The 27,107-nt window shown below is 38.3% G+C and overlaps 1 protein-coding gene across 1 annotated transcript in view; it reads left to right on the forward strand.

Annotated features, from left to right (window-relative positions):
- Window positions 1–27,107, forward strand: part of tyw1 (tRNA-yW synthesizing protein 1 homolog (S. cerevisiae)) — a 181,496-nt gene that overhangs the window by 70,828 nt on the left and 83,561 nt on the right. Inside the window, exons 9-13 of the mRNA XM_059973172.1 lie at window positions 1,146–1,198; window positions 2,177–2,295; window positions 9,709–9,818; window positions 25,060–25,237; window positions 25,998–26,133. Coding sequence (XP_059829155.1) covers window positions 1,146–1,198; window positions 2,177–2,295; window positions 9,709–9,818; window positions 25,060–25,237; window positions 25,998–26,133 — 596 coding nt within the window. The remainder of the gene's footprint in view (window positions 1–1,145; window positions 1,199–2,176; window positions 2,296–9,708; window positions 9,819–25,059; window positions 25,238–25,997; window positions 26,134–27,107) is intronic.

Raw genomic sequence — 27,107 nt, forward strand, 5'->3', positions numbered from 1 at the left:
TCTAATTGAAGTAACAACCCAGCACAGCTTTGCCGATCAAGATTCCCATCTAAGCTCTACCCACTTACTTGCAATTGGCCCATATCACTTTAAACCCTTCCCATCTGTGTACCTATCTGATATCTACCAACCTATATGGCAGGTGAATGTTGTCGTTGGCTAAGGAATCCAGAACATTTCTTGAAAGGAAGAACATATAATCTTAGAATAAAGAGTAGAATTTTTAAGGTGAAGTTTCTTTACTGAGAAAATTTGAATCTGTTTTGGACGCAATGGATGCTCAATGGATAGATCACAAGTCTCACATTGGTATATTTTACTTCACTAAGGAAATCATGGGATTTGGAGGAAAGTGAAATTGCAGTGGAACATCGTCTATTATTTTGTTTAATGACAAGGTAGACTGGAAAGGATGTGTAGTTCACTCTTCTTTTTCCTTATGTTCTTGGCCTGGGAATTAGTTTTAGGAAATGTGACAGTATTGCTGGAATCTCTTTTTTTTAAAACAGCCACTCAAGATTAACAGAGAGCTGAAAATAAAGCAAGCTCTGATTACCAAATTCAACAAAGAAGTTCTCTTAGTTCTGAGAGCTAAAATTCTTCCTAGAAAAAGCTTGAACACAAAACTTTACTTCAGAGTCTGTTTGGAACTCTTAGCCAAAAACATGACAAGAAGTAGTAGAATTTTGTAAGAGTTAGATGTAAAATTGTTTGTTCATGCATAAAGTGTACATTTGTCAAACATTAGTGAATTACTCATCAGGAAATATTTTAGTTGTCTTTTAAAGTAGCGTTGAGTGTAGCAATGGAAATATATAGTTCCCATTTCCAATGCTTTCGTGATCACTTCTATAAACATGTATCTTAAGGGAAAACAAGGCATGCTGACAGTGACCCCGTTATCTTACTCTCTTTAATGTACAGATCAATTGGAATTCTTTATTCATGTTGACAGTGTGGGAGGAGGAAATCATACAAATAACTTCCTGAAATAATTCCTCCAGCATTTTGTGGGTGTTGCTTTGGATTTTCAGAATCTGCAGACTTTCTCGTGTTTATAAATAAAAATCAGTAGTTTGGACCTTTGACTAGTTTATTGTAACCAGTTATTGAAAAGTAATGGAGTGATTAATTTTATTTTCTAGGATACCGCTTAATAGGAAGTCACTCAGGTGTGAAGCTCTGCAGATGGACCAAGGTAGTGGAGAAAAGTATAACCCAAAATGTTGTTTGCTTTTATATTGTAACTTATATGAAAATTGCTCGACATAAATGACTTTATATTGTTAAAAATAAATATTGAGAAAGCATTTTATCAGTATAGAAATGATAATAGGTTGCTCGTCACAGGCACAGAAAAGGATATCGCTGGCTGTGGAAAATATCAAACCTCAAGATGCATTTATTTGAAGTATTTTATAACCATTAGAATTTGGCATGGTGAATAATAAATTGGAATCAAAGATATTTGCATGTATCAATTCATGAGCTCATGACAGCGGAGTTTAATTTCAACTTTATGAACATAGGAGACAAGAGATCAGCCATGTAAGTTGAGTAATTGTCTTTGGAAATGAAACAGTTGCAGGCTATGTTTTGTACATCGTATAGACTGAGATAGGGAATAAACATTGCTACATTACAGAGATAGAAGGCAGTCATCTTACTGAGTGTGATCTTACAAACAGAAGTGCAATTGAGGGTCAGTTAGAATGATAATTTTGTAACAGACAGACTCAGTTTCGGACTGTAGATAAATCCCTCCTCTGTTATTGCACAGTGTCTTTGTACATTTGATATGTCTGGTCTGTGATATTCTAAATCACCTGTGATCTATTAAATACTGTCTATGTCATTTAATATCTTAAATGACTAGTAATGTTTTTCACTTTATAAAAGAAAGTAAAAACATAAAAAAAGACTTTGTAACATTGCAAGGGTAAAATAATTTTACTCTTTGTAACATAACTTTGCCTCTTAGTTCATACATATAATATCCCATTGAAATCAGTGGGGGCTCAGTCTTTAGTTGCTGGATGTGACCTACCTTGACTATTTAAATAGGTAAATGCTAGTAGAATGAGCCAATAAAGCTGTCATTTGCTTTACTTGTGTGTAATTCTTAAATATGCATGTACAGTAAGGGTCATTTGATACTTTGGTTTCATTTCCACAGTCCATGCTTCGAGGTCGAGGTGGTTGCTACAAGCACACATTCTATGGAATTGAGAGCCATCGTTGTATGGAGACAACTCCCAGTCTAGCTTGTGCCAATAAATGTGTCTTTTGCTGGAGGTAAGAGTCAAATGACAGTGCATACTAATTTAATTATTCTCTCTAGGTATGACATGGTTAGAAGTTGTGTGGATTAACTGAACAGTCTAAACTAATGTTGTAGGATAAATGCAAAATTGCCTTTTCTTGTGTTGCCAGCAAACATTGTTAATATATCTAATTTACTGGGAAGTCTGTTTTCCCATTATAGTGATGATGGTGTTATTTGCTGAGTATCAGAATATGATGAGAATTTGGCTCATGTATTAATGTCATAATGCAGATCACTTTATACAATCTGTAAAGAATTGATTTGAATAGAATCAGGATCAGGTTTCTTATCACTCTCATATGACATAAAATTAGTTGTTTCCAGCAGCAGTATATCACAACAACCATCAAATTACTGTAAATTACAAAATAAATAGTGGGAAAAAAGCCCAGCATAATGAGGTTGTCTTCATGGGTTCATCTCCCATTCAGAAATCTGATGGTGTAAGGGAAATAGCAGTTCCTGACTCATTTAGTGTGTGTCTTAATGGCTCCTGTACCTCCTCCCTGATGGTAGTACCGATAAGAGAACATGTACTGAATGGTGATTTTCCTTAATGATGGATGCAGTTTTCTTGAGGCACCATGTCTTGAAGATGTCCCAAGTGGTGGGAGGTTTGTGCCTGTGATGGAGCTGTCTGAGTCTACAGCTACTTGTGATCCTGCACATCTGAACCTCCATTCCAGGCGGTAACCAGCAGGAATGTTATCCATCGCACATCTATAGATCTATGTGAGGGCATTCCAAATCATGTCAAACTCCTAATGAAGTAGAGCTGTTGGTGTGCTGCTTCATGATTGCATCTATGTATTGGGCCCAGGACTGATTTTCTGTGATGTTGACACCCAAGAACTTAGATCTGCTCACCCTTTCCAGCACTGACTACTCAATGAAGGCTTTTGTGTTCTCCTGACTTCTCCTTCCTGAAGTCGATCATCAGTTCCTTGGTCTTGCTGACTTTGAGTATGAGGTTGTTATTGTGACACTCCTCAACCAGCCAATCGGTCATCTGAGATCTTACCAACAACGTTGGAGTCATCTGCAAAGTTGTAAATGATGTTTGAGCTGTGCTTAGCTATACAGTCATGGGTGTGGGTAGATGTGCATGCAGTGATTATCTCCTGAAGCTAAGTATGGTTAGGTTAAAGGTTGAGCTCTGCCACCAATAAATGCTATGCCCTTGGTAAACTGATTTATTATTGTCACATATATAGAGGTTCAGTGAAAAGCCTGTTCTACATAGCGTTTGTATAGGTCAATTCATTAGTGCATTGAGCTAATACAAGACAAAACAATAACAGCCTGCATGCACGTTGGTTTATACCAGTGATTCCCAGTGGGGGCGGCACCACACCCCAACAGGGTGGTTATGTGTCCTAAGGGGATGTTAGGGGAAATAAAATTTGTCGGGGAACGTTGAAGATTCTTGGAGGGGGCAAGGTAAGTGGCACCCTAACTTGAGGCATGAGACCTGACTGGTCATGTCAACTTGCAGCCTACATCCAGTAGGCATTCCGAGTTTATGTTAATCTTTTCATTTTAATTTAGTCCCATTAATGATGGAGAAATATGTATGGCATGAGCTCTATGAGTCTGAAAGTGGTGAAACCTTGAATTCTAATCCTGCTAAGAAACAGAGCATCAGTGCAGTGTTACATGCTGGGAGTATGGTTTTATTCTGTACCTGTCAGCTCAGCAAAGCTCCATGTGTCTTATTGTAATACTGTACTGTCTAATGAAGCCATCAAGATTACAGAAATACTTCTATAAAAGACAGCTTGAAAAGGGTACTTATGGTATTACTCAGCACCAGAAGATGAAAACATTTGAAAAGTGTTGCACACTCAAGTCATTTGCCAAGAAAACTAAAAATGACCTTGACTGTGACCTTAACGTTTCTAAAGGGATGGCAAAGTATGGAAAATCTCATAAATTGGTGAAAGAGTAATGATGCTTGCTGCGTCAGAAGTTCTGAAAATGGATACCAGTATTTTAAAATCAGTTCCTCTGAGTAGCTCGTGGTATTGATGAAATGAGTGAAGACATTGAGTATTAACTATGCACAGAGCTACAACAAAAAAACAGAATTTGGGATACAACTGGATGAGTCAATTATGCAAGACAACGAGGCAGCTGATGGCATATCAAAAATAGGAAAGTTAATGAAGAGATTCTCTTTTGTAAAAAGTTAAAAACAAATATAACAGTGAAGCAATGTACAATGAGCTCAAAATGTAAATATAAAAGTATTCTGATTAGGAACATGATTTCTTGTGCAACAGATGGAGCACCATATATGACAGATCACCACGCTGGTTTAGTGGCATTTATGAAAACAGAAATTCCTGAGTCTGTTTACAATCCATCATCAACATCTTGTAGCCAACGACTTTTTTCAAGAATGACTCTTGTAATAACTGCTAGCAACAAAATTAAAGCTTATCCATTAAATAGCAGAATACTTTGCCAGTTATGCCAAGATAATGATGAAGAGTTTGAATGTTTGGTTCTTTACACTGAAGTGTGTTGACTGTCAAAAGGCTGCTGCTTAAAACATTTCTTTGATCCTTTTGATACTGTGGTTAAATTTTTACTCAAAGTTGACAAGAACTTGGGAAATAAGATTGAACTTCCACAGATCGGTGATATACCTAGCCGATCTGTATGACAAAATGAGCCTTCTAAATATGAAACTGCAGGGTGAGAATTTCTATTTAATCTCGGCGAAAAATGCAGAGTCCATTTTTATTGAAAAGTTGGAAATATATAAGCAAAACAATGAGAGAAAAATATTCTCACAATTTCCCTGCACCGGAAGTATGACACCCTCTTTCACAGATGGAGATTTGCAGGAGTACTGCATACACCTGCAGTCACTGAAGAAGGATTTTTGAAATCAGTTCAAGGATTTGAACAATCTGGAAATTCCAGATTGGGTAATTAACACTTTTCTTTGGAAGGTGGAAGAATAAGAAGAGAGCTTGCAAAAAGAAATTATATTGAAATTCAGAAATTCAGAATGATGAAGAAGCTAGAATGCTTTTCAAAAATATCAGCTTTTATGGTGTGTGGCTACACTGTCATACAGTTATCAGTTTTGGAGAAGAGCCAAACTGCTCTTAATTATTTTCCATCCTCTTGTCTTGTTGAAAGAGGCTTCAGTGCAGTGAACCAGATACTCAAAAAAATACACAAACCTATTGCACATTGGTACAAGTAGGGACTTAAGGCTATTGCTGTCATAACTTGAATCCGATATTTTAATTCTTGCTAAAAACCATCAAGCTCTAGGATCACATTGGTATCGAAGCTGCTGTACAGTGCACAGATACTGTGTATGCTAAGTTTAAAGACATTTAAAGACAGATAATTTTAAAGCAGATTCTTTTTTCTCATGTTAACATATCATAGACATGTTTTTATACTGTGGGGGCTCCGGAAAGTATATTGTGCCTAAGAGGGACATTGACAAGTATGAAAATGCTTTAGGGAGGCAATAGGCTAAAAAAAATGTTGGGAAACCCTGGTCTATTCTCTTGACTTGACAGTGACGTTTTTCTGACATCTACAAAGCAATTTTTGTTATTCCTTGTTGACTCCTCTGCAGTTTGTTGGGGTGGGGGGGTGGTGTGAACTGTAATAATTTCCAAGCTTTCTGATGAGGCAAAATTAGCTGGGATTGTGAGTACAGGGGAGAATGTAAACAGGGAATGTTAAGGGAATATGGACAAGTTTAGAAATTGGGTAGAACATGATAGATGGAAAATAAAGTAGAAAAATCATAACAATCCATTGTGATACACATAATTGAAGAGTATTTATCAATTGATGAGCAACTGGCAGGGTTGATGCCCATACGTATGTCACTAAAGCACAACAAGCTGGTGAAGTATGCAATTTAATAAAGACTGCTTTGTTAACCTTTATTACAAGAAAATTTGATTACTGGAATAAAGATTTTTTTTCAATTGCATTGTGCCTTGAAGTTGCTATAAAAAGAGTGCAACAAAATTTATTACGGATATTTCAGGGATGGTTAAATTTATTACCTGAAAGGAGTTAAAAATCTAGGACTGTATTCTTTGAAGAGTAGAAGGATGAAAGGAAATCTCATCGAAACTCACAAAATTCTTAAATGCTTGACAGGCTAGATGCAGGGAGGGGGTTCCCTCTAACTGAATTAATCTTGGACAAGGAAGGACAGTTTTAGAATAAAGGGTAAACTTTTGGACTGAAATGAGAAATTTCTGCATTCAGAGAATGTTGGAGCTTTGGAATTCTCTAAACCAACTACTGCATTGGCAAGGGATATAGGGGTTGTGCTGGAAATATGTATAAAACTTGAAGCGTTTTTATGGCATACTTCTGTTTTTCTCTCTCTTACGTTCTTGTTCCAGGCACGTCAAAACTGGAAACTAGTAAAACTTATGATGTTTTAGGAATAATGATTAAGATTATATAGATACAGTACATTTTAATTACCTTTATTTCCTCTGTATTCAGATGCTAGCTTGTTTAAAAAATCTTGAAGTTGTTCGTTTGAGAATTTTAGCCTTTTAATGGTAGATTAAGTTCTTAATTAGATTAAAAAGACTTTCCTTGAAACTGTTTCCAAAAATGAAAGTTTTAATTAGATTATTCCCCAATTTAGCTTCAGCTTTAAGTAGTTGTAGTGTTAAGTACCCCTTAACTGGGTCACTTACCAGCAAAGATAGAGAGGTCCATTGAAGTCTGATAGTACTATTTTTAACAGTATTTATTGATAAAAATACACAAAAATAATATCAATGCAAACATACAGATAATATACGTTGTCAATACTAAATCTAAAAGCACGGGTATAATAATAATAATAAGAAATAGCTCTATCGTTGTCTAGGGGATAATGTATTGTCCGATGGAAATATAAAAGTCACTTTAGTTCGTTCAAACTGCAGGCTGCAGCCTTTGGTTGGAGTCAAGAGAGAGTGTTTAAACTTGCCCATTCCTTTTATGACGTCAATCCTTCGAGAGTCGGTGGGGGCTGAGTGCTCCTTTGTGTTAGCTGAAGCCGTTCTTCCGTGGCAAGACCCACCAATTCCGAGGCAAATGGAAAAGGACGCACGTGGGCTTTTCCACCGGCTTTCACTATTATGCTGTTACAGGAGTTCTAGCGTTTCTTCTGGTGCGTCTAAAGGGGCTGTTCCCCAGACCCTCTTTTATCCCAACTCACGGGGTCTCAGATGCCACTCAGGGTGGAATGATGCCATCCCCCAACCAGCCCATGTTGCCTGAGGGCTTCCACGAAGCATAGTACTCAATACACAATTCCATCTCCAAGAGACAATGACCTTTTCCGTGGCTTTGTATCGCTGGGGCCAGGACGTTCCAAACGTCTCTCTCTCATTTCCTGGGTCTCCTGACCTGACTTAATAACGATCTTGCGATTCTCAAAAAGGAGGGGGGGGGGCACAGGCGTAACAGTAGCATCTATTCACTTTTAAAAACAATGAAGTAGAAATCTTAGCCAAATGTTAATGTCTTTAAAATGATGAATAGCGTTATAAATTAGTGATAGTAAATGGTTAGAATTCTAGGGATTGAACATACTTTATTTCTTACACCCTTGGGAGTAAAATGTTTTATGTTATATCTCTGTCTGAATGTGCAATGTACAAATTATTGTAATTTGTAATAAATAGTATGTACAGTAAGATATACAGCAGAACAGTCAATATAGTTTAGAGATACAATTGCGTCAGCATAAATTAATCAGTCTGATGGCCTGGTAGAAGAAGCTGTCCTGGAGCCTGTTGGTTCTCACTTTTATGCTGTGGTACTGTTTCCCAGATGGTAACAGCTGCAACAGTTTGTGGTTGGGGTGGCTTGAGTCCCCAATGATCCTTCAGGCCATTTTTGCACATCTGTCATTATATGTGTCCTGAATAGTGGGAAGTTCACATCCACTGATGCGCTGGGCTGTCTCCTCCATTCTCTGCAGAGTCCTGTGATTCAGGGAGATACAGTTCCCATACCAGGCAGTGATGCAGCCAGTCAGGATGCTCTCAGTTGTGCCCCTGTAGAAGTCCTTAGGATTTGGGGACTCATGCTGAACTTCTTCAACCATCTGAGATGAAAGAGGTGCTGATGAGTTTAATAGGTTTGAGGTCTAGATGAGTTAAATAGGTTTGGGGAGAGTTGTAGGGAAAGCCAAGTAGCCCAACATATTCAGCTTCAAACACAATTTCACAAAAAATTGGAAAAAATATTTGTTCACTATTGTGTCGGATTATGTATGGGTGATGATGCTTACCTTTAAATCTTATTAAGCAGTGCCAGAAATTGTACGATTACACTCCTTGTAAAAGCAGCAATAGTTCTTTAGAAAATTACTTCTCTATAGGAGGGATACAATTGTGAGAACATAAGAGACCAAGAATGATTTTTTGCTTCAGATGAGTTAGTGAGTTAGATTATCTTTGAAGCTAAGCTAGTCAAGGTGAAATGGTAATTTTATTTTTTCTTGTTCTGTGGTGTACTGATTGTTTGTTGTATTCTTCAAAGTACTTCATAGCATGCAAAAAAAAACCTGAGCTTTGGATAGGGCTGCAAATTAAACAAACTGGTGATTGGGAAATTGTCTGAAGATTGGAGCGAGAGAGAGTTCTTAAAAGAAGTCAAGACCATAAAGTTAATATGCAGAGTGACCGGGGAGGACTAAGAGCTTGGTAGTGTTTCATAAGTACAGTTGAATCAAGCAAATATGATTAAAGCTTCAAGTTAAATACATCGCATTTGCGTGGTCAGTGGTTTGGAGGTTTAGAACTACAGATATTCCTGGTTTGTCAAAAAGTTTCTTCAAATAAATATTGCAAAATAGCAGCCTAAAAATGCAATTGAAAAACCCCACCCACAGATTTTACCTATTCGTGAGTAGTATCATAAAACATGTTGGATTAAGCTTCTGATGTGGCTGAAAGCAACTTGCCTGAGATCTGTGGGAAGGGCAGAGTCAATAACTGGAGGTGGTCCTTTGATGGACACATTTGCAATCTCAGAGTATGGGTGAGAAATGTTTTCAGAAATCTTGTTTTGTAGAAAGGTAATGGACGGGAGGCAGTTCTGTTCATTTGGTAATAGTAATAAAATATGATTGCAAGGGTTGTGAGCTTTTGTAACTGTATCTTTTTTTTGTTAACTAGATCATCTGGTGATGTAAGGCCTAACTCTTGCTGAAATACTGTAAGTGTTAAAGCAAGTTATGGGCAAATGTCACATACATTTCAGAAAGACCATATTGCATAGTGTTACAGTGCATGGACCCATGGACATTAGACAGAACTATTAAAGGCCCTTGGTTAAAATATGATAACTAACTGACATTACAAACCTTTATTTAACAGACATCATACTAATCCCGTCGGAACTGAATGGCGATGGAAAATGGATGAAGCCGATATGATATTAAAAGAAGCAATTGAGAATCATCAGAACCTGATCAAACAATTTAAAGGTAAAGAGTTGTCAAGCAGTGGTAGGAATATTGGATATAATGAGGAAAATATTTTGTTTCACTCAGTTAATGATAAAGTAGGATGGGTCAAAAATGAGGATGGCAAAGGACCAGGGGACTATTCATCTTTTGGCTTATTTCCATCATTTATCTTGAATTGTGAGTTCAGTCTAGCCTATCTATGGACGAACAAGAGCAGCAACCCTAATTGTCAATATCCATTTATTGTAATGCACCTTTCCTGCAACCAACTTTCTTATATATTCTTATGTAATTAAAATTCTATATTCAGCAATCCATTTCACAATTTCAGAATCTCCATTTTTACTTTAAAGTGGTTTCTCCTACACATAAACAATGACTCAATTTCAGAAGTGTTTTATTAGTAGTAATGCACCTTGAGATATTATGAAAGGGATAGGAAAGACACTATATAAACCAAACATTTATAGCTGTCTTAAGCACTCTTTGAAATTGCTCCTTAACTTCATTTATTCTATAAAACATAACACCAATTTTCAAGATTTTGTATTTTGCAATATAAAGCTTTAGTAAATCTGTGCTCTACAATTGTAGTTCCCTTCGTTTGTCAATTAATAGTTATGACCCCATGAACATATCTAGCATTTTCTCCAATACTTTCCCTTAGCTTTTTTTAAAATAAAATCAAAATCAAAAAGCTGCAGATGTTGGACATCTGAAATAAAAACCGAAAATGCTAGAAACACTCATTACATCAGATAGCATCTTTGTAAAGAGAAATAGAGATAACATTTCAGGTTGAAGATCCATTTTAAGAAATTAAAATCTCCCAAAAAAAGGCATACATAAATGTTTGGGACTGGCGTATACCTGTAGCAGCTGATCGCTGGAGGCTGTGATCAGGTGTTACTGAAGAACTTGGGAGGAAAGAATCTATATTTCTGTTAATTAGATCATTTGTCTGAAGCAAGAACATTTGCTTGTTTCAGAATTCTTCTTTGGCAGTCCTTCAGGTTGAAGATGACGTGCTTCCCATTCTGGCATTTTGGCTTCTGAGGTAGTTGATGAGGCCAACGTGGAAACTGCAGATGCCTTGAGGAGTGGGTGGGTGACTTGTTTGTGAGGTGGTGTGTTCCATCCACCACCAACAAGACTTACATATGCTGCCGATGAGGTTAATGCTTTCCCAAATGCTCCTTCCCTACAATGAACAATCATTGGATCAGAGGTTCACTGGTTTCAATAGGGATGTTACTCTTCATCAGACAGGTTTTGATACGTCCTCGAATTATTGTGTCTGTCTACCTGCTAATCTCTTCCTGTGACAGCTCAGAATAGAGTTTCTGTTTCAGGAGGACGAAGTTAGGCATGGATATGGCATGGCCTGCCAGCATTAGTTGACTAATAGTTAACTTGGCCTCAGAGCTAGGTATATTTGCCTGGGTGAGGATGCTAATGGATTGCTAGCCTTATCTTAGCATGATGATTACGTGCTCTTACCCTAACATGTGAGATACAATCTGAAGAGTATGTAACTTGATGTAGGTGATATTCCCATACACAAACACAAAGTACTTTATAGTATGGTTTGGCTAAATTTTATTTATATTTGTCATCGCATCTCAAACTTGATATTCTTTTGCGTGTTACCGTGTCATCATGAAAATCATTGTTTTTTTTGTACAGAAAAACAAATAATTGTAAATAACATCTGAGCACTAATGAACTCACATTGTAAGGAGATATATATTTTGAATTGAATTGACTTTATTTCTTACAACCTTCACATATATGAATAAAAATCTTTTTACATCTCTGTCTAAACGTGCAACATGCAACCATAGTAATTTATAATAAATAGAACAGTCATTGTAACATAGAAATACACTCACATCAGCGTGAGTTAATCAGTCTGATGGCCTGGTGGAAGAAGCTGTTGGTCTTGGCTTTTATGCTGTGGTACTGTTTCTAGGATGGCAGCAGCTGGAATAGATTGTGGTTGGAGTGAGTCAGGTTCCCAATGATCCTTTGGTTCCTTTTCTCACACCTGTCTTAGTAAATGCCCTAAATCATGGGAAATTCACAACTGCAGATGTGCTGGGCTGCCCGCACCACTCTCTGGAGAGTCCTGCGATTGAGGGAGGTACAGTTCCCATACCAGGCAGTGATGCATCTAGTCAGGATGCTCTCAATTGTGCCTCTGTAGAAAGTTCTTAGGATTTGAGGGCCCATACTAAATGTGCTCAACTGTCTGAGGTGAAAGAGGTACTGTTAAGTATTTTTCACCACGCAGCTGGTGTGTACAGACCACGTGAGGTCCTCAGTGATGTGAATGCTGAGAAACTTGAAGCTGTTTACTCTCTCAACCCCAAATCCATTGATGTCAATAGGGGTTAGTACATCTCCATTCCTCCTGTAATTCACAACCAGCTCCTTTGTTTTTGCAACATTGACAGGTTGCTTTCTTGACACCACTTCTTCACTGTAGGCCACCTTGTTATTGTTTGAGATTAGGCCAATCAATTTAGTAGCAGATTAGAACTGTGGGTGGTGACACAGTCATGGGTATACAGGAAATAAAGGGGGGGGGGTGGATTTAGTACAGAGGAGCTCCTGTGTTGAGAGTCAGAGAGATGGAGGTGAGGGAGCCCACTCTTACCACTTGCTGGCGATCTGACAAGAAGACCAGGATCCAGCTCCATAAGGCAGGGTCAAGGCCGAGGTCTCTGGGTTTCCTGTCAAGCCTGGATGGAATTATGGTGTTGAATGCTGAACTGTAGTCCAAGAACAGCATTCTCACTTGAGTATCCTTCTCCAGATGTTTAAGGACGGTATGTAGGGCAGTGGTTATTGCATTGTATGTCGATTGGTTGTATCCGTAGGCAAATTGTAGGGGGTCCAGTGTGGGTGGTAGCATGCTTCAGATGTAGTTCTTGACCAGCCTCTCAAAGCATTTGCTTATTGAGGTGAGTGCGACAGGACATCAGTAACACATTAAGATTCCTTGCCACTCTTTTAACCACCGTGCCCACCCCCCCACGGATAAAACTTGTATTGAAAATGATACATATTAGAAGGACAAGTTGAAATTGAAAAAATTGTTTTGTTGAGCAGAAATATTCCTTCTGTGATCATTAGACCGTAAGACATAGGAACAGAAATAGGTAATTCAGCCCAGCGAGTCTGTTCCGCCATTCCATCGTGGCTGATCCCTGATCCCACTCAACCCCGTACACCTGCCTTCTCACCATATCCTTTGATGCCAATCACAAAACATCAACTTCTGCCTTAAATATATGCATTGACATATGTGCCCACTGCAGTATATGGCAGAATATTCCACAGATTTACTACTCTCTGGCTAAAAAAAAAATTCTTCCATTTCTCTGTTCTAAAAGGATTATCCCTCAGTTTTGAGGCTGTGCTCTCTAGTTCTGGATATCCTCACCATAGGAAACATCCTCTCCACATCCACCCTACCTGGTCCTTTCAACATTAAGTAGGTTTCAATGAGATACATCCCCACCACATTCTTCTGAATTCTAGTGAGTACAAGCCCAACACTGCCAAATGCTTCTCATATGTTAACCCTTTCACACCTAGAATCATCTTTGTGAACCTCCTCTGCACTCTCTTCAATAATCACACATCCTTCCTGAGATATGGGGCCCAAAACCATTGACAATACTTCCAAGTGCAACCTGCCTAGTGCCTTATAAAGCCCCAGCTTTCTTTCTTTGCTTTTATATTCTATTCTCCTTGAAATAAATGCCAACATTGTATTTGCTGCCTTTACCACAGACTCAACGTATAAATTAACCTTTTGGGAGTCTTGCACAAGGGCTCTTAAGTCCCACAGCCCCGCTGATGTTTGAACCTTCCTCCCATTTAGATAATGGTCTGCACTATTATACCTTTTACCAAAATGCATTATTGTACATTTCTCAACACTGTCTTCCATCTGCCACTTTCTTGCCCATTCTTCCAATTTGTCTAAGTCATACTACAATTGCATTGCTTCCTCATCACTACCTACCCCTCCACTTATCTTCATATCATCTGCAGACTTTGCCATAAGGTCATCAATTCCATTAACTAAATTATTGACAAGCAATGTGAAAAGCAGCAGTCCTGATAATGACCCCTGAGGAACATCACTAGTCACTGGCAGCCAACCAGAAAAGGCTGCTTTTATTCTCACTCCCTGCTCCTGCCTGTCAGCTATTCCGCTATCCATGCCAGTATCTTTCCTGTAATGCCATAGGATTTTATCTTGTTAAGCAGCCTCATGTGTGGCACCTTATCAAACGCCTTCTGAAAATCCAAGTAAATGAAGATCTCCAAATCATTGCTTATTATTAATTGCCAAAGTTTGAAGGGAAGTTTTATAGGTATGTACCTTTTATAATAATTCAGTTGGACAGTCTTCGACAAGATAAAGTTGTTTTCAAATTAAGGATTCAATTACTGACTTCTCAATTTGCAGTATGATATCTCTGATTAAGATATAATTTGCTATGTTGCTGAAAGAAGCCTAATAGATCTGTGAGTTATATTGTTGAAGGGAGCAAGATATTAGAGTCACAGTCTATGATTATTATGATTGAATGTGACTTAATATTTAAAATCTTTGGTCTTTGCTTGATTGATGCTTTTGATAGCTACATGTGATATTTTTCTGGGCTCAAGGATGTAAAATGCTTCTTAATGACAGAGAGTTTTACCTAAGAGGAGGGAGAACTGACATCTTGCCCTGAAACAGTATAAATTATGAGACTGTGCTCTTGCCAGCAGTAAGGTCTATGATGCCCTATGCAAATTGCTTACACTCCCCTCTAGCTAATTGACACTAGATCAAAACAGTTTAAAATAAAAATAATTGGGATTTGTCTTTTACAACCTTTCAAGTGCTGGGAATGAACTCGAAATAAATTACTTCTTCACAGAGCCTCTTAATTAAGCTGGCCAAACCCCAAAGTACTAAATTTCCTGTATAGAAGTGGCAAAACGTACAAACATGAAGACATTTCTGACTGGAGATAGAGATGGAAAAATGGTAAATACTGAGACTCTTTATCAAAGCCAGTGTAGTACTCATGAAAAGTTAGATGTATTAAAGGCATAAATGAGTCCTATTCTATGGCTATTCCAGAGACTTGGTTGCAAAGTGGCCAATAATTGGAGTTAAATATTCTGAGATAACTAGTTTTATAAAAAGTAGAAAAATTTGGAAAAAAAAAGGGGAAATCCAGAGAGGAGGGATCATAACTCAGAAATTCAAGTTGTAGGATCTATATATGTAGGGCTAAGAAATGCTAAGTGGCAGATGAATTGATGGGAGTTGTTGAAATGTGTCTAACAATAATAGTAATTTAAAATTTGATATACAGTCGGCCCTCATTATCCGCAGGGGATTGGTTCTGGGATCCCCCGTGGATACCAAAAAATGCAGATGCTGAAGTCCCTTATTTAACCTGTATCAGTGCGTTGGACTTTATGACCCGGCAGAGCTCTGAATCCGCAGTGTTTCTGTTCACGAAAATAATCACGATCACAATTGAAAATAAGGTGGAAGTAATAAAGCGATCGGAAAGAGGTGAAACTCCATCGGTCATTGTAAAAGCGTTAGGCTACAGCTGGCCAACCATCGGAAAAATTTTAATGGAGCATTTGAAAGGCCCTGCCCCGAAGAAAGCTACAATTATTACTAAGCAATGCTGTGGTTTAATTATTGAAATGCATGTGTTTCTTAAGTGTTTTATAGGCATAGAAAGGTAAAATATATACTATATACTAAGACAAACTTTTTACTAACTGAAGCTACATAATACCAGATGTACCTGTTCTGACTTCAAATCTGACTTAAAAACGGACTCAGGAACCGAACTCATTCATAACCCGGGGACTGCCTGTACATTAAAATCATCTCTAGATTACTTATAATTCCTAATACAATGTAAATGCTATGTAAATAGTTGTTATACTGTATTGTTTAGGGAATAATGACAAGAAAAATGGTCTGCACATGCTCAAACAACAACTGCTGGAGAGAAAACTTCCGGGTTTTCCTGATCCGCGGTTGGTTGAATCCGCGCATGCGGAACCCGTGGATAACCAGGGTCAACTGTAAATCAAGAATAAAAGGTTCAACTGGAGTGGCAGGGTGGGGGATGGGTAATGTAATAATCTTGTGAAATTTTGATCTATATACAGTGCCTTGAAAAAGTATTCAGCCCACAAAACATTCCCTAAATACAAAATATATTTAAGTAGGATTTTTTGAGCTACTCAGGAAAATATTGTGCATCATGTTAAATCAAAGGAAAAATTCCAGTACCTGTCAACAATTTACTAAAGATTAAAAAACAAAACTGTGTGGCTGAAAAAGTATTCCCCCACTTTGTAATCACTATACTACCTTTCCTACCTTACCAGCACACCCAATTTGTTGCTGTAGAAAATTGGAGAATCACCCTTTTTCAATGAATTCTTAAGAATAAATACTCCCCCTCTCTGTAAGGTCAAACTGTTTGATAGGTGTTTAACAGACCAAACCAAATTAAAGAAAAAAGAACATTCAAGACAAGTCAAGGAAATGTTAACAGAGAAGTACAAATCTGGGGAAAGGCACAAGACCATCTGAAAGGCACTGAACACACCTCTGGAGCTGAGTGCAGTCCAGTGGAAAAAATATGAAACCTCAGCCACACTATCTAGGTCAGGTCACCCCTCTAAACTCGGTCATGGAGAAGAATAATACTTGTAAAAGAGGCTACTGCGATGACAACACTGACTCTTGAGTGAGCTACAGAAGTCAGTGACTGTAATTGGAGGTGGTGTTCATGGCTCCAGAATCTCTAAGGCCTTGCACAAAAAGGGTATGTATGGAAGAGTGGCAAAGAAGTAAAGTATGGGTAAATCGCAAGGACATTTCCTTACCACACAGTCAGGATGGTGTTCTGATCATTACCTTTACTATATCCAGCACTCAGTGATTTTCTAGTACATTAGAAAATAAAGCATGAAATAAAGCATGCCCTTGCTTGTAAAGCATCACTTAAAAGATACTGTAAAGATGTGGAAGAAGGTCTGTGGTTGAATGACACTTATGTGGAAATTTATGGCCTCAGTGTTAAGCAGTACTTGTGGAGTAAAATCTAATACTGCACATCAGGCAGGTAACGCCATCCGTTCTGTAAAGTATGGTGGAGTTGGCATCATGTTTTGTGGATGCTTTTCAGCAGCAGGGACCAGAAATCTGGTCAGGGTTGATGGGAAGATGAATACTGCTAAATACAGAGAAATCCTGAATAAAAACCTGCTAACCTCTGCCAGAAACTTAAACTGAGGAGGAAGTTCATCTTTCACCAGGACAATGAACCTAAGCACACTGCCAGAGCAATCATGGAGTGGCTTCAAATGAAGAAAATTGATGTTCTTGTGTGGCCCAGTGAGTGTCCTGACCTTAACCTGATTGAACATCTCTGGTAAGACCTCAAGATTGCTGTCGACCGCTGAGCATCAACCTTGCTCCATCACGTCATGCAAAGCTAGTGGAAACTTATCCAAAAGGACTACTGGCTGTAATAGTGGTTCAACTAATTACTGCATAAAGGGGAATAAATTCCTTTTAACTGCTGACATTTCAGTTTTTGAATTTTTAGTTTCTCATGCTCTTCAATTTTCCCTGTTTTTCTGTGCTCTACTGTGGAAAAAAAGAACACGTGATTCATAAATAAAAAAAATTCCAGTTAAATTGGTCAATTTCCCTGTTTGTAATATAAAGAAAGGGTTGGGGATGAGTACTTTTACAAGGCACTGTATTAACTGGAACAAACCATATTAACTGTAACAGTCCAAAGGAAGGGTCTTGACCTGAAATGCTGATTGTCCATTTCCTTCCACATAAGCTTCCTGACCTGCTGAGTTTCTCCACCATCTTGTTTGTTGCTCTAGATCCCATCTATAGTCTGTTGAGTCTCTAGCAGTAATAGTTTTAGGACAAATTCATAAGAAATTGGAGCAGGAGTAGGCCATCTGGCCCATTGAGCCTGCTCCACCACTCAATAAGATCATGGCTGATCTGGCCGTGGACTCATCTCCACCTACTTGCCTTTTCCTCATAACCTTTAATTCCCCTATTATGCAATAATCTAGCCAACCTTGGCTTAAGTATATTTACTGAGGTAGCCTCCACTGTTTCATTGGGCAGAGAATTCCACAGATTCACCACTCTCTGGGAACAGCAGTTCCTCCACATCTTCAACTTAAATCTATTCCCTTGAATCTTGAGGCTATGTTCCCTAGTTTTAGTCTCACCTACCAGTGGAAACAACATTCCTGCCTCTATCTTATCTATCCCTTTCATAATTTTACATGTTTCTTCTCTAAGATCTCTCATTCTTCTGAATTCATGGAGAAATAGTTTTTCAATATTGATCTATTGATGTGCCAGTGTGGGAACAAATTCTCGTAAATATAGTATTGTACCATGCGAAAGTGTTAATTAACAAGCTTCTAGTTAACAATCCTTGTAGGAGGAGTAGATAGAATCATTCAGTACAGGAACAGGTCAAGTCCGTTTTCTAATCAAGTACTCCTGTATTTTGTTCCTATGTTGACTTCATTGTATTTATGCAATACTTCCATTAACTCTTCCCAGATTACCTCACACCCATATGCTAGTGACAATTTATAGTGGTCAATCAACCTACTGTCTTTGGGATAAGGATGGAAAGTGGCATTCCCGAAAGAAACCTACACAAATGCAGGGTGAGCATGCAAACTTCAGGCAGCTCCAGATGTGCTGAGCCAGTAGTTCTACTAGCTATATCACTGGCAGACTTGAGCCAGCTCTTTCCAATGTACTAGAAAATCACTGAGTGCTGGATATAGTAAAGGTAGTGATCAGAACACCATCCTGACTGTGTGGTAAGGAATTGTCCTTGTGATTTACCCATGCCTCTTGACAAGCTATTCCAACTCGACTGCAACGCTGGCATTTACTTAACAATATCCACCATCCCATCAGCCTTTGCAACTTCTGTCATCTCCAATAGGGATCTTACCACTAAACATATCTTTTCTTCCAGCTCCCCCTCCCAGGCTTTCCACAGGGATCGCTTCCTTTGTACATTTGACCCTCCCTACTAATCTCTGTCCCAGTACTTACCCCTACATGCGGCCTAAGTGCAATGCCTGCCCATACAACCCCCCCCCCCCCCACCTTACCTTCATTCAGCGGTCCCTAACAGTCCTTCCAGATGAGGCAGCAGTTCACCTGATTGATGCTGGGATCATCTACTGTGTGCAGTGCACCAGGTGAGGCTTTCTTTACATTGGTGAGACCCATTGTAAATTCGGGGATCGCTCCGTCGAGCACCTGCCAAAATGGAACTTCCCGGTGGCCAAACATTTTAATTCCCATTCCCAATCCTGCTCCAACATGTTGGCCCATGGCGTCCTCTTGTGCCAAGACGAGGCTGCCCTCAGGGTGGAGGATATAACTTACTGCCTATAACTTACTCTTCTTTCCCTTTCTCCTACGGTCTGCTCTCCTGTCTTATCAGATTCCTTCTTCTCCAGTTCTTGACCTTTCCTACCCACCTGGCTTCACCTTTCACCTTCCAGTTAGTCTCCCTCTCCTCCCCTCCCCCTACCTTTTTATTCTGGCATCTTCCCCCTCCCTTCTCAGTCCTGAAGAAGGGGTTTGGCCCAAAGTGTTGACTGTTTATTCACTTCCATAGATGCTGCCTGACCTGCTGAGTTCCTCCGGCATTTTGTGTGTGTGTGTGTTGCTGTGAATTTCAAACAACTGCAGACATTCTCATGTTAATATTTACAGTGGCCTTGTATACCCTGTAAACAAATATCAGAGCAAATTCAATCCTTCCATTTTCCACACCATCAGTGTACTCTTAAATATCAGCAATGCAATGGAACTGTTGTAAAAGAAGCAGGCTATAATGTTCCACAAATTCATTAATCTGTTGTATATTCTGGAGCTACACACGGGAAAGCAAATAAAGGTAGTATTAGTCTCAATGTACTGCAGCTGAGAGTTGGATGAATCCAATGATAAGGTTATGCCTTTAGGAATTAATCATTAAATACTCCTGTCTTTATACAGTATGTGTACGTATAAAGGGATAATAAATCATAGTGCTAAGTTGAAATGTGATAGTATCGATTACAGTGGTAAATATGAAATTCAGAAAGGAGTTATTTACTCTGATAGGTTTAGAAAATAAGTTTTGTCTGTACAGTCATTAAACATATCATTTGTCATTCAGTTGTCAGCTGTAGTATATCTGTGTAAACAAAACATGGGGTACCAGTAGTGCATGTTTTTGCTCATGCATCGTGTGTCACATATTATAAATGTGAAACTGGTTAATAAAAGACTGACAAATGAGAATGATGTAGTGAATTGAGTAATGAATATATGAAAAGGAGTTGGAAGGTGTAAATCAATTGATGAAGACACAAAGATGAGCTGCAAGAAAAATGCATCTGTAAAACAAGCTAATCCAACTAATCCTATCAGTTCAAAATCTGTATCATTGTTTAAATTTCTTTTGATTTTTCTGATTGATGTTATACTATAAATAAGCAGTTCTTAAAAATCTGAACAATTTAGAATAAAATGTGTATTGTTGATTTATCTGCTTTTAAAACACTCAGTTGTCACTTTATTAGGTTCCTCCTGTACCTAACAGCCGCTGAGTGTATGTCTGTTGTCTTCATCAGGTGTAATCCGTTCACTTCAAGGTTTGACGTGTTGTGCATTCACAGATGATATTCTGCACACCACTGTTGTAACACGTGTTTTTTTTAAATTACTGTGGCCTTCCTATCAGACCATTCTCCTCTGTCCTCTCTCATTAACAAAGCATTTTTGCCCACAGAACTGGCATTCACTGGAATTTTTTTTGTGTTTTGCACCTAAATTCTACAGACAGTTGTGTGTGAAAATCCCAAGAGATCAACAGTTTCTGAGATACTCAAACTACCCCGTTTTGGCACCAACAATCATTCCTCGGTCGAGGTCACTCAGATCGCATTTCTTCCCTATTCTGCTGATGTTTGGTCTGAACAGCAGCTGAACCTCTTGACTGTCTGCATGCTTTTATGCATTGAGTTGCTACCACATGATTGGCAGATTAGATACTTGCATTAATAAGTGTAGAGTGTATTTAGGCAAACATTTTTCTTGTAAGTATTCTATTGAGATTCTAGCCCAAGGTTCCATATTTTCCTGTAGCTGCTTATTACAAATATATCCTAACGTTGCCTATTCATTATGTGTTTTCTGCATGTCATTAGATTTTTTATCCAGTCTGCTATCTCAGCCAGATTTGTTATCTAGAGCCCACTTCTGCCTCCAGCAATTTTTGCTGCTTAGGTAACCACAGTAATTGCAAACCTTGTGGTCATTTCATATTGACCTACCCCATGTGACTAAATTTGTGCAAGCAGATTCAGTAATAACAATCAGAAAAGAAATTACTCAATACTTGAAAGGGAATTAAGATTACTGAACTATGGCGAAGGAGCCAGGGGTTTGCAAAGGAGCACCTACAGGCAAAATGGTGTCTCTCTGATGTACATTCTTATAGTTTTAAAATTTGTAGATTTCTCCACTGTTATATGAATAGCTGTTGCCTTAACTAATACAGTGTGTTTCCAAATCTTTTACTTGCTCTCTGTTACTGTTTGTCTTATTGAGGAGGTGATAGGTAGCTACAGGTAGGTATCACATCAAAGTTGCAAGAGCCAGGTAGCTGGGAGAGGATAAAGATGGTGCTCAGTACCTCTGGCTATTCCCCTCAATAACGAGTGTACTGCTTTGGATACTGTTGGGGTAGGTCAAATTTAAAGACAGAATATAATAATAGTAAGACTCTTGGCAGTGTGGAGGATCAGTGAGATCTTGGAGTCTGTCCATAGGATACTCAAAGGTTGACCGTGTTGTTAAGAAGTTGTATGGTGTGATGGCCTTCATCAACTGTAGGATTGAGTTCAAGAGCCGTGAGGTAACGTTACAGCTATTTAAGACCTTAGTTAGATCCTACTTAGAGTGCTGTGTTCATTTCTAGTCACCTCACTACAGGAAGGATGTGAATACTATAGAGAGTGTGCAGAGGAGATTTACAAGGATGTTGCCTGGATTGGGGAGCATGCCTTATAGGTTGAATGAACTTAGCCTTTTCTCCTTGGAGTGATGGAGGATGAAAGATGACCTGATAGAGGTGTGTAAGATAATGAGTGGCATTGATCATGTGAATAGCCTGAGGCTGTTTCCCAAGGCTGAAATGCTAACATGAGGGGACGTGGCTTTAAGGTGCTTGGAAGTAGGTACAAAGGGGATGTCAGAGGTAAGTTTTTCACACAGAGAGTTTTGGGGGCACAGAATGCTCTGCCTGCAACAGTGGTAGAGGCATATACAATAGGGTCATTTAAAAGACTCTTAGATAGGTACATGGAGCTTAGAAAAATAGAGGGCTATGCAGTAGGGAAATTCTAGGCAGTTTCTCGAGTAGGTTACATGGTCAGTACAACATTGTGGGCCGAAGGGCCTGTAATGTGCTGTGGATTTCTATGTTCTATGAAGCGACCTACCAGGGGAAAGTTGCAATGACTAGGTCTCTCGCATTGAGTCTGATTCAGAAGGGAAGGAATAAAAAAGAGAGAAGTGGAGATAAGTGATTCAATAGTTAGGGGAACAGACAGGAGATTCTATGGACCTCATAGATGCCAGGGCCAGGGATGTCTCAGATTGAGTCCACAGCACTCTTCACGGGAAGGTTCAGCAACCAGAAGTGCTGGTATATAATGGTATCAGTGACATGGGGAGGGAAAGGGGTGAGGAGCTAAAGGGAGAACACAGGAAACCGAAACGTAGAACTGAAAAGTAGTCACCTCTGGATTGCCGCCTGTGCCATGTGCCAGTGAAGGTAAGAATAAGAAGGTTTTAATGGGAAGCTGAAGGTTTGGTGCAGGGAGCAAGGTTTCAGATATGTGGTTCATCAGGAGTGAGGGATGATGAGAGGTGACTTGATAGAGGTATATAAGATGACAAATGGTAGAGGTAGAGTAGCAGACTTTTTTCAGAGAGGAAATGGCTAATACAAGGAGGCATAATTTTAAGGTGATTGGAAGAAAGTATTGGGGATTGTCAGGTAGTTTTTTTTGTCCACTAAGAGTGGTTGTTGCCGAGAACTCACTACCAGGGGTAGCGGTAGAGACAGATATATTTGGGACTTTTTAAGAGACCATTAGTTAGGCCCATGAATGAAAGAAAGATGGAGGAATAAGTGTGAGGGAAGGGTTAGATCGATCTGAGGATAGGTTAAAAATTTTATACAACATCATGGGCTGTAGGGATGGTTCTGTACTTTACTATTTGTGCTGCATTGGATCCAGAGTAACAATTATTTCATTCTCCTTTACAATTATGTATTGGAAGTTACATGAAACAATCTTAAACCTTGAATCTATTCTGTGTTCCGTGAATCTTGTTCCGTGATCTGATGTAACTTCAAAGTTCAAAGTACATTGATTATCAAAGTATGTATGCGATATACAACCCTGAGATACATTTTCCTACAGGCAGCCACGAAACAAAGAAAACCATGGAACCCATTCAAAGAAAACATCAAAACCCAGTGCTCAAAAAAAAGAACAGATCACGCAAATGGCAAAAAAACAAGCAAAAACACAGAATGTAAAACATCAAGCCTTCAAACCAGAGTCATTGAAACAATCGAGTTTAGTTTAATTGAGTTATGTGTCTTTCATTATCTGCAGGCAGTAGAACCAGTCTACCCCAATCAAAATCACACAAAATTGCTATTTAAAAACAAAGGAGTAACCAGAAGCAGAAACACATATAACATGAACTGAAGAGTACATTCCACAAACCATGTCGATTACACCTTGCTCAAGGCCTAAGACTCCAGCACCATGCTCCGGCAGTATGGAGAGAGAGGGAGAGAGGTCGGTCAAACGCAGGCAGATAGCGCCGAACATCCGCTCACTGTAAATCTTGCTGGATACTTTAGTCAGTGAGAAATGGAACTGATCATGGTCTTGTGCCCCATCTCCAGGCTTCTTGACCTCCAGGCCGCACACTCCACTTGAAACCTAACTGAACTCCTTCGAAGATAGCAAAGCAGTAGATTGCATAGTTGGCCTGAAAGCACACCATTAAAATGTAAATCACAGGTTCCAATTGCATGTGAAGGCTTAGTCGCTCAATCATACTTGAAAGAATAGGAGGTAAAATGAATAGTTTTATGAACTGTCTGAAAGTTGTCACCTTTGGTCTTGCTCTGCTTGCCAGTGCCATCTTCCAACCTCATTGAGAGAATGTAAATCTCTCAACCCATTGATGGGTTCAATTACCTAGGACTCCCAGGATCCTTTAAAAATGCCGTTGAGAAATTGGTTTTGCACAGTAGAACTCATGGCATAAAATGATAAAGCAACGTAGAGAGAGAGATGGGTATGAATAATATCTATATCTTCCTCACTTATGTTTGCTTCGAAGATAAACATATAATGTTAACTTCAAAGTATTAAAAAAGTGATTAATAAATTAGCCCCTACATTTTAAAATACCAATGTACTGTACAGCAGGAGTTTCAGTGACCAACTAAGTACATTTCTTGGTGGATATAAACCTTGTGCTTCTACTGCACTCAAGTATGAATCAGAGCTGGTCAAAATCTAGATAACATCATGAAGTCTGTGTTCTTTGCCACCAGGCTTAGTACTTTATTAATAGAGTTTGATCCAAATCAGATTAGGTTTCGTAATCTGTTATTAAAGCTAATTGTATTTTGAAGGTATGTACCATTCAGGGCCTCATTTGAATAAATATCATTTAAAGAGCATCATGTGTAAAAGCTATGGTGGCTTTTGTAGAGTAGCCTGTTAAATATTCTTCAGGTTTAACACTTTCTGGAGTTGTGAGAGCCACTTTATCTAAACATTAGAATATAAATGCATGAGTTAACTAATTAGAACATTAATAGCCAAGAGAAAAATATTATATTTTTAATTAAGACAATAATGTACATCCAGGTTACTTGTTTTTTTGTGTACAAAAATATTGCTGTGCCTCCCCCCCACCCCAAGTCCTGATGAATGGCTTCACCCAAAACATCGACTGTTTACTCCCTTCCATAGATGTTGTCTAACTTGCTGAATTCATCCAGAATTTTTTGTGTGTTATTCAAGTATTTTTTTTTTGCAGGTGTACCTGGAGTAAAAGCTGAACGTTTTGCAGAAGGCATGGTGGTGAAACATTGTGCATTGTCATTAGTAGGAGAGCCAATCATGTACCCAAAAATCAACCAGTTTATAAAACTGTTGCACCATGAAAAAATTTCCAGTTTCCTTGTAACAAATGCCCAGTTCCCTGAGGAAATCAGGTGAGGATGAAATTAGTAGCCTGTTACAGATAAAAATTTAATATATTAATGAAAATTAACTCAAAAGGGAAATTACTTTTATTCTAATAGCAACTTTTTAAGATAGGTTTGTTCTTTTCTCTGGATTTTAATTGATTTTGAAACACTGTCCAATGAAAAGGAAATATACTTCCTGCTATGATGTTCTAATAAAATTTGCTTTTTTAATCAACATTAATCTAAAACTACAGGGAATAATTGTGGTAGTTACAAATAAAATTAAAGCATTTACTTAATTTGAGCAAATTTATCCTTTTAATATATTAAAAACTCTTTAGATATAATTTTGATCTTCAGTTTTTCCAAGGTTAAATATAAATTGCTTTCTATTTGTTTCAGCATGTCTCATAGTCACATAATGCTTGAGATTTGTAAGGATATTTCAAAAATACAATGGGAGTCAGTAGTTAGATCTTCCACAGCACAAAAGAATTGAAGCTTCTAATTGAGAAGATGTCATAATCTTACTAACTTGACATCAGGTTTGTTTTTGAATTGAGTGAAATTGACGTAATGATCTCCATCTTGTGTTTTGTTTTCTTCCAAAATTGTGGGAATCTTGAGAATCCTTGTTCACTTTGAAAGCAAGAGAAGGAAAAAAAAAAATTTTTTTTAAGATTCTTTTATCAGATGGATTTCATCAGGAATTGGATCATGTTTGGTAAAATTTTGTTTAAGTTACTATCAGCAGAATAATGTGCCCTACTTTTTCTTTATTCAGAAATCTTGAGCCAGTTACTCAGCTCTATGTCAGTGTGGATGCAAGTACTAAAGACAGCCTCAAGAAAATTGATCGCCCTCTCTTTAAGGACTTTTGGTCACGATTTCTTGAATCCCTGAAAGCATTAGCAGATAAGGTATGAATATTATTATTCATTGTTACAAATTTATATTTCATCCCTTAAATTGTGTTGATGTGCTCTTTAAACTTCAGAGAATTAGAAATATTTTTGACGAATTGGCAAGAGCCTGTAGTCAGTATTTAAACAGTGATGAATACAGAAACACTGACATTATACTAGCCATAAATTTATTTTGGCACTTAATTTCTAAATGGGTCACCTTCCCCATTACGGTCCTTTAACATCAATGCTCGGATGCTATCATTTGCTGTGAAATAACTGGCAGTGCTCCACTGGTTTCATAGCAGATTGACTTCTGCGTATTTGAATGAATAATAAAGCTAGAACATAGTTGAGGTTTTTCTATGGGTTAAATTTAAAAACTATGCTGCAAAACAGTTTATTACTTTTGTTCCCATTTGTTATTGGAGTTAATTAATTATGCTTGGCATAACCGATTGGTGGTTGATGTAGACTGAACAGGTGATAAGGAGTTGTGTCAAACTCGGTCCAATCAACCCTCACTCACTTTTGCTTCTTGCAGGAAACTCTTAATTGCACTCGTCTTTCATAGTTGTGTAGCTCCCGACATCCTGCCAGCCATTTCACTGTGGTTATTCAAAAGGCAATGAGACTAACTTGGATACAGTCTGAGAAAATTTAAGAAAATGCCCTTAGACTGCCCTGATAGTCTTCTAAGAGCATAGACTGCTAATAATCTCATGTAATTTCATCCCTGCATTTGGAAATGTGATCTGAGATCACATTTCCAACTCTCGAGATGGGTGTAAGTTTGTTCCTTTAACAGGAAGACCAGAAGAAGGTAACTTCTGTATTGTATTCATTGCCAATTACTTTACTGCAGTTAATGTGTGCCATAATCTTTGAGGACTATTAGCCACATTCAAGAAATATTTATTTTATTTTCTGTATGATGTTAAATGTTTTTTCAAGATGATTAATTTCTCCTTGCATTCCCTAACCTATTA

This window comes from Hypanus sabinus, chromosome 6, assembly GCF_030144855.1.
Source record: "Hypanus sabinus isolate sHypSab1 chromosome 6, sHypSab1.hap1, whole genome shotgun sequence".
Taxonomy (NCBI): Eukaryota; Metazoa; Chordata; class Chondrichthyes; order Myliobatiformes; family Dasyatidae; genus Hypanus; species Hypanus sabinus.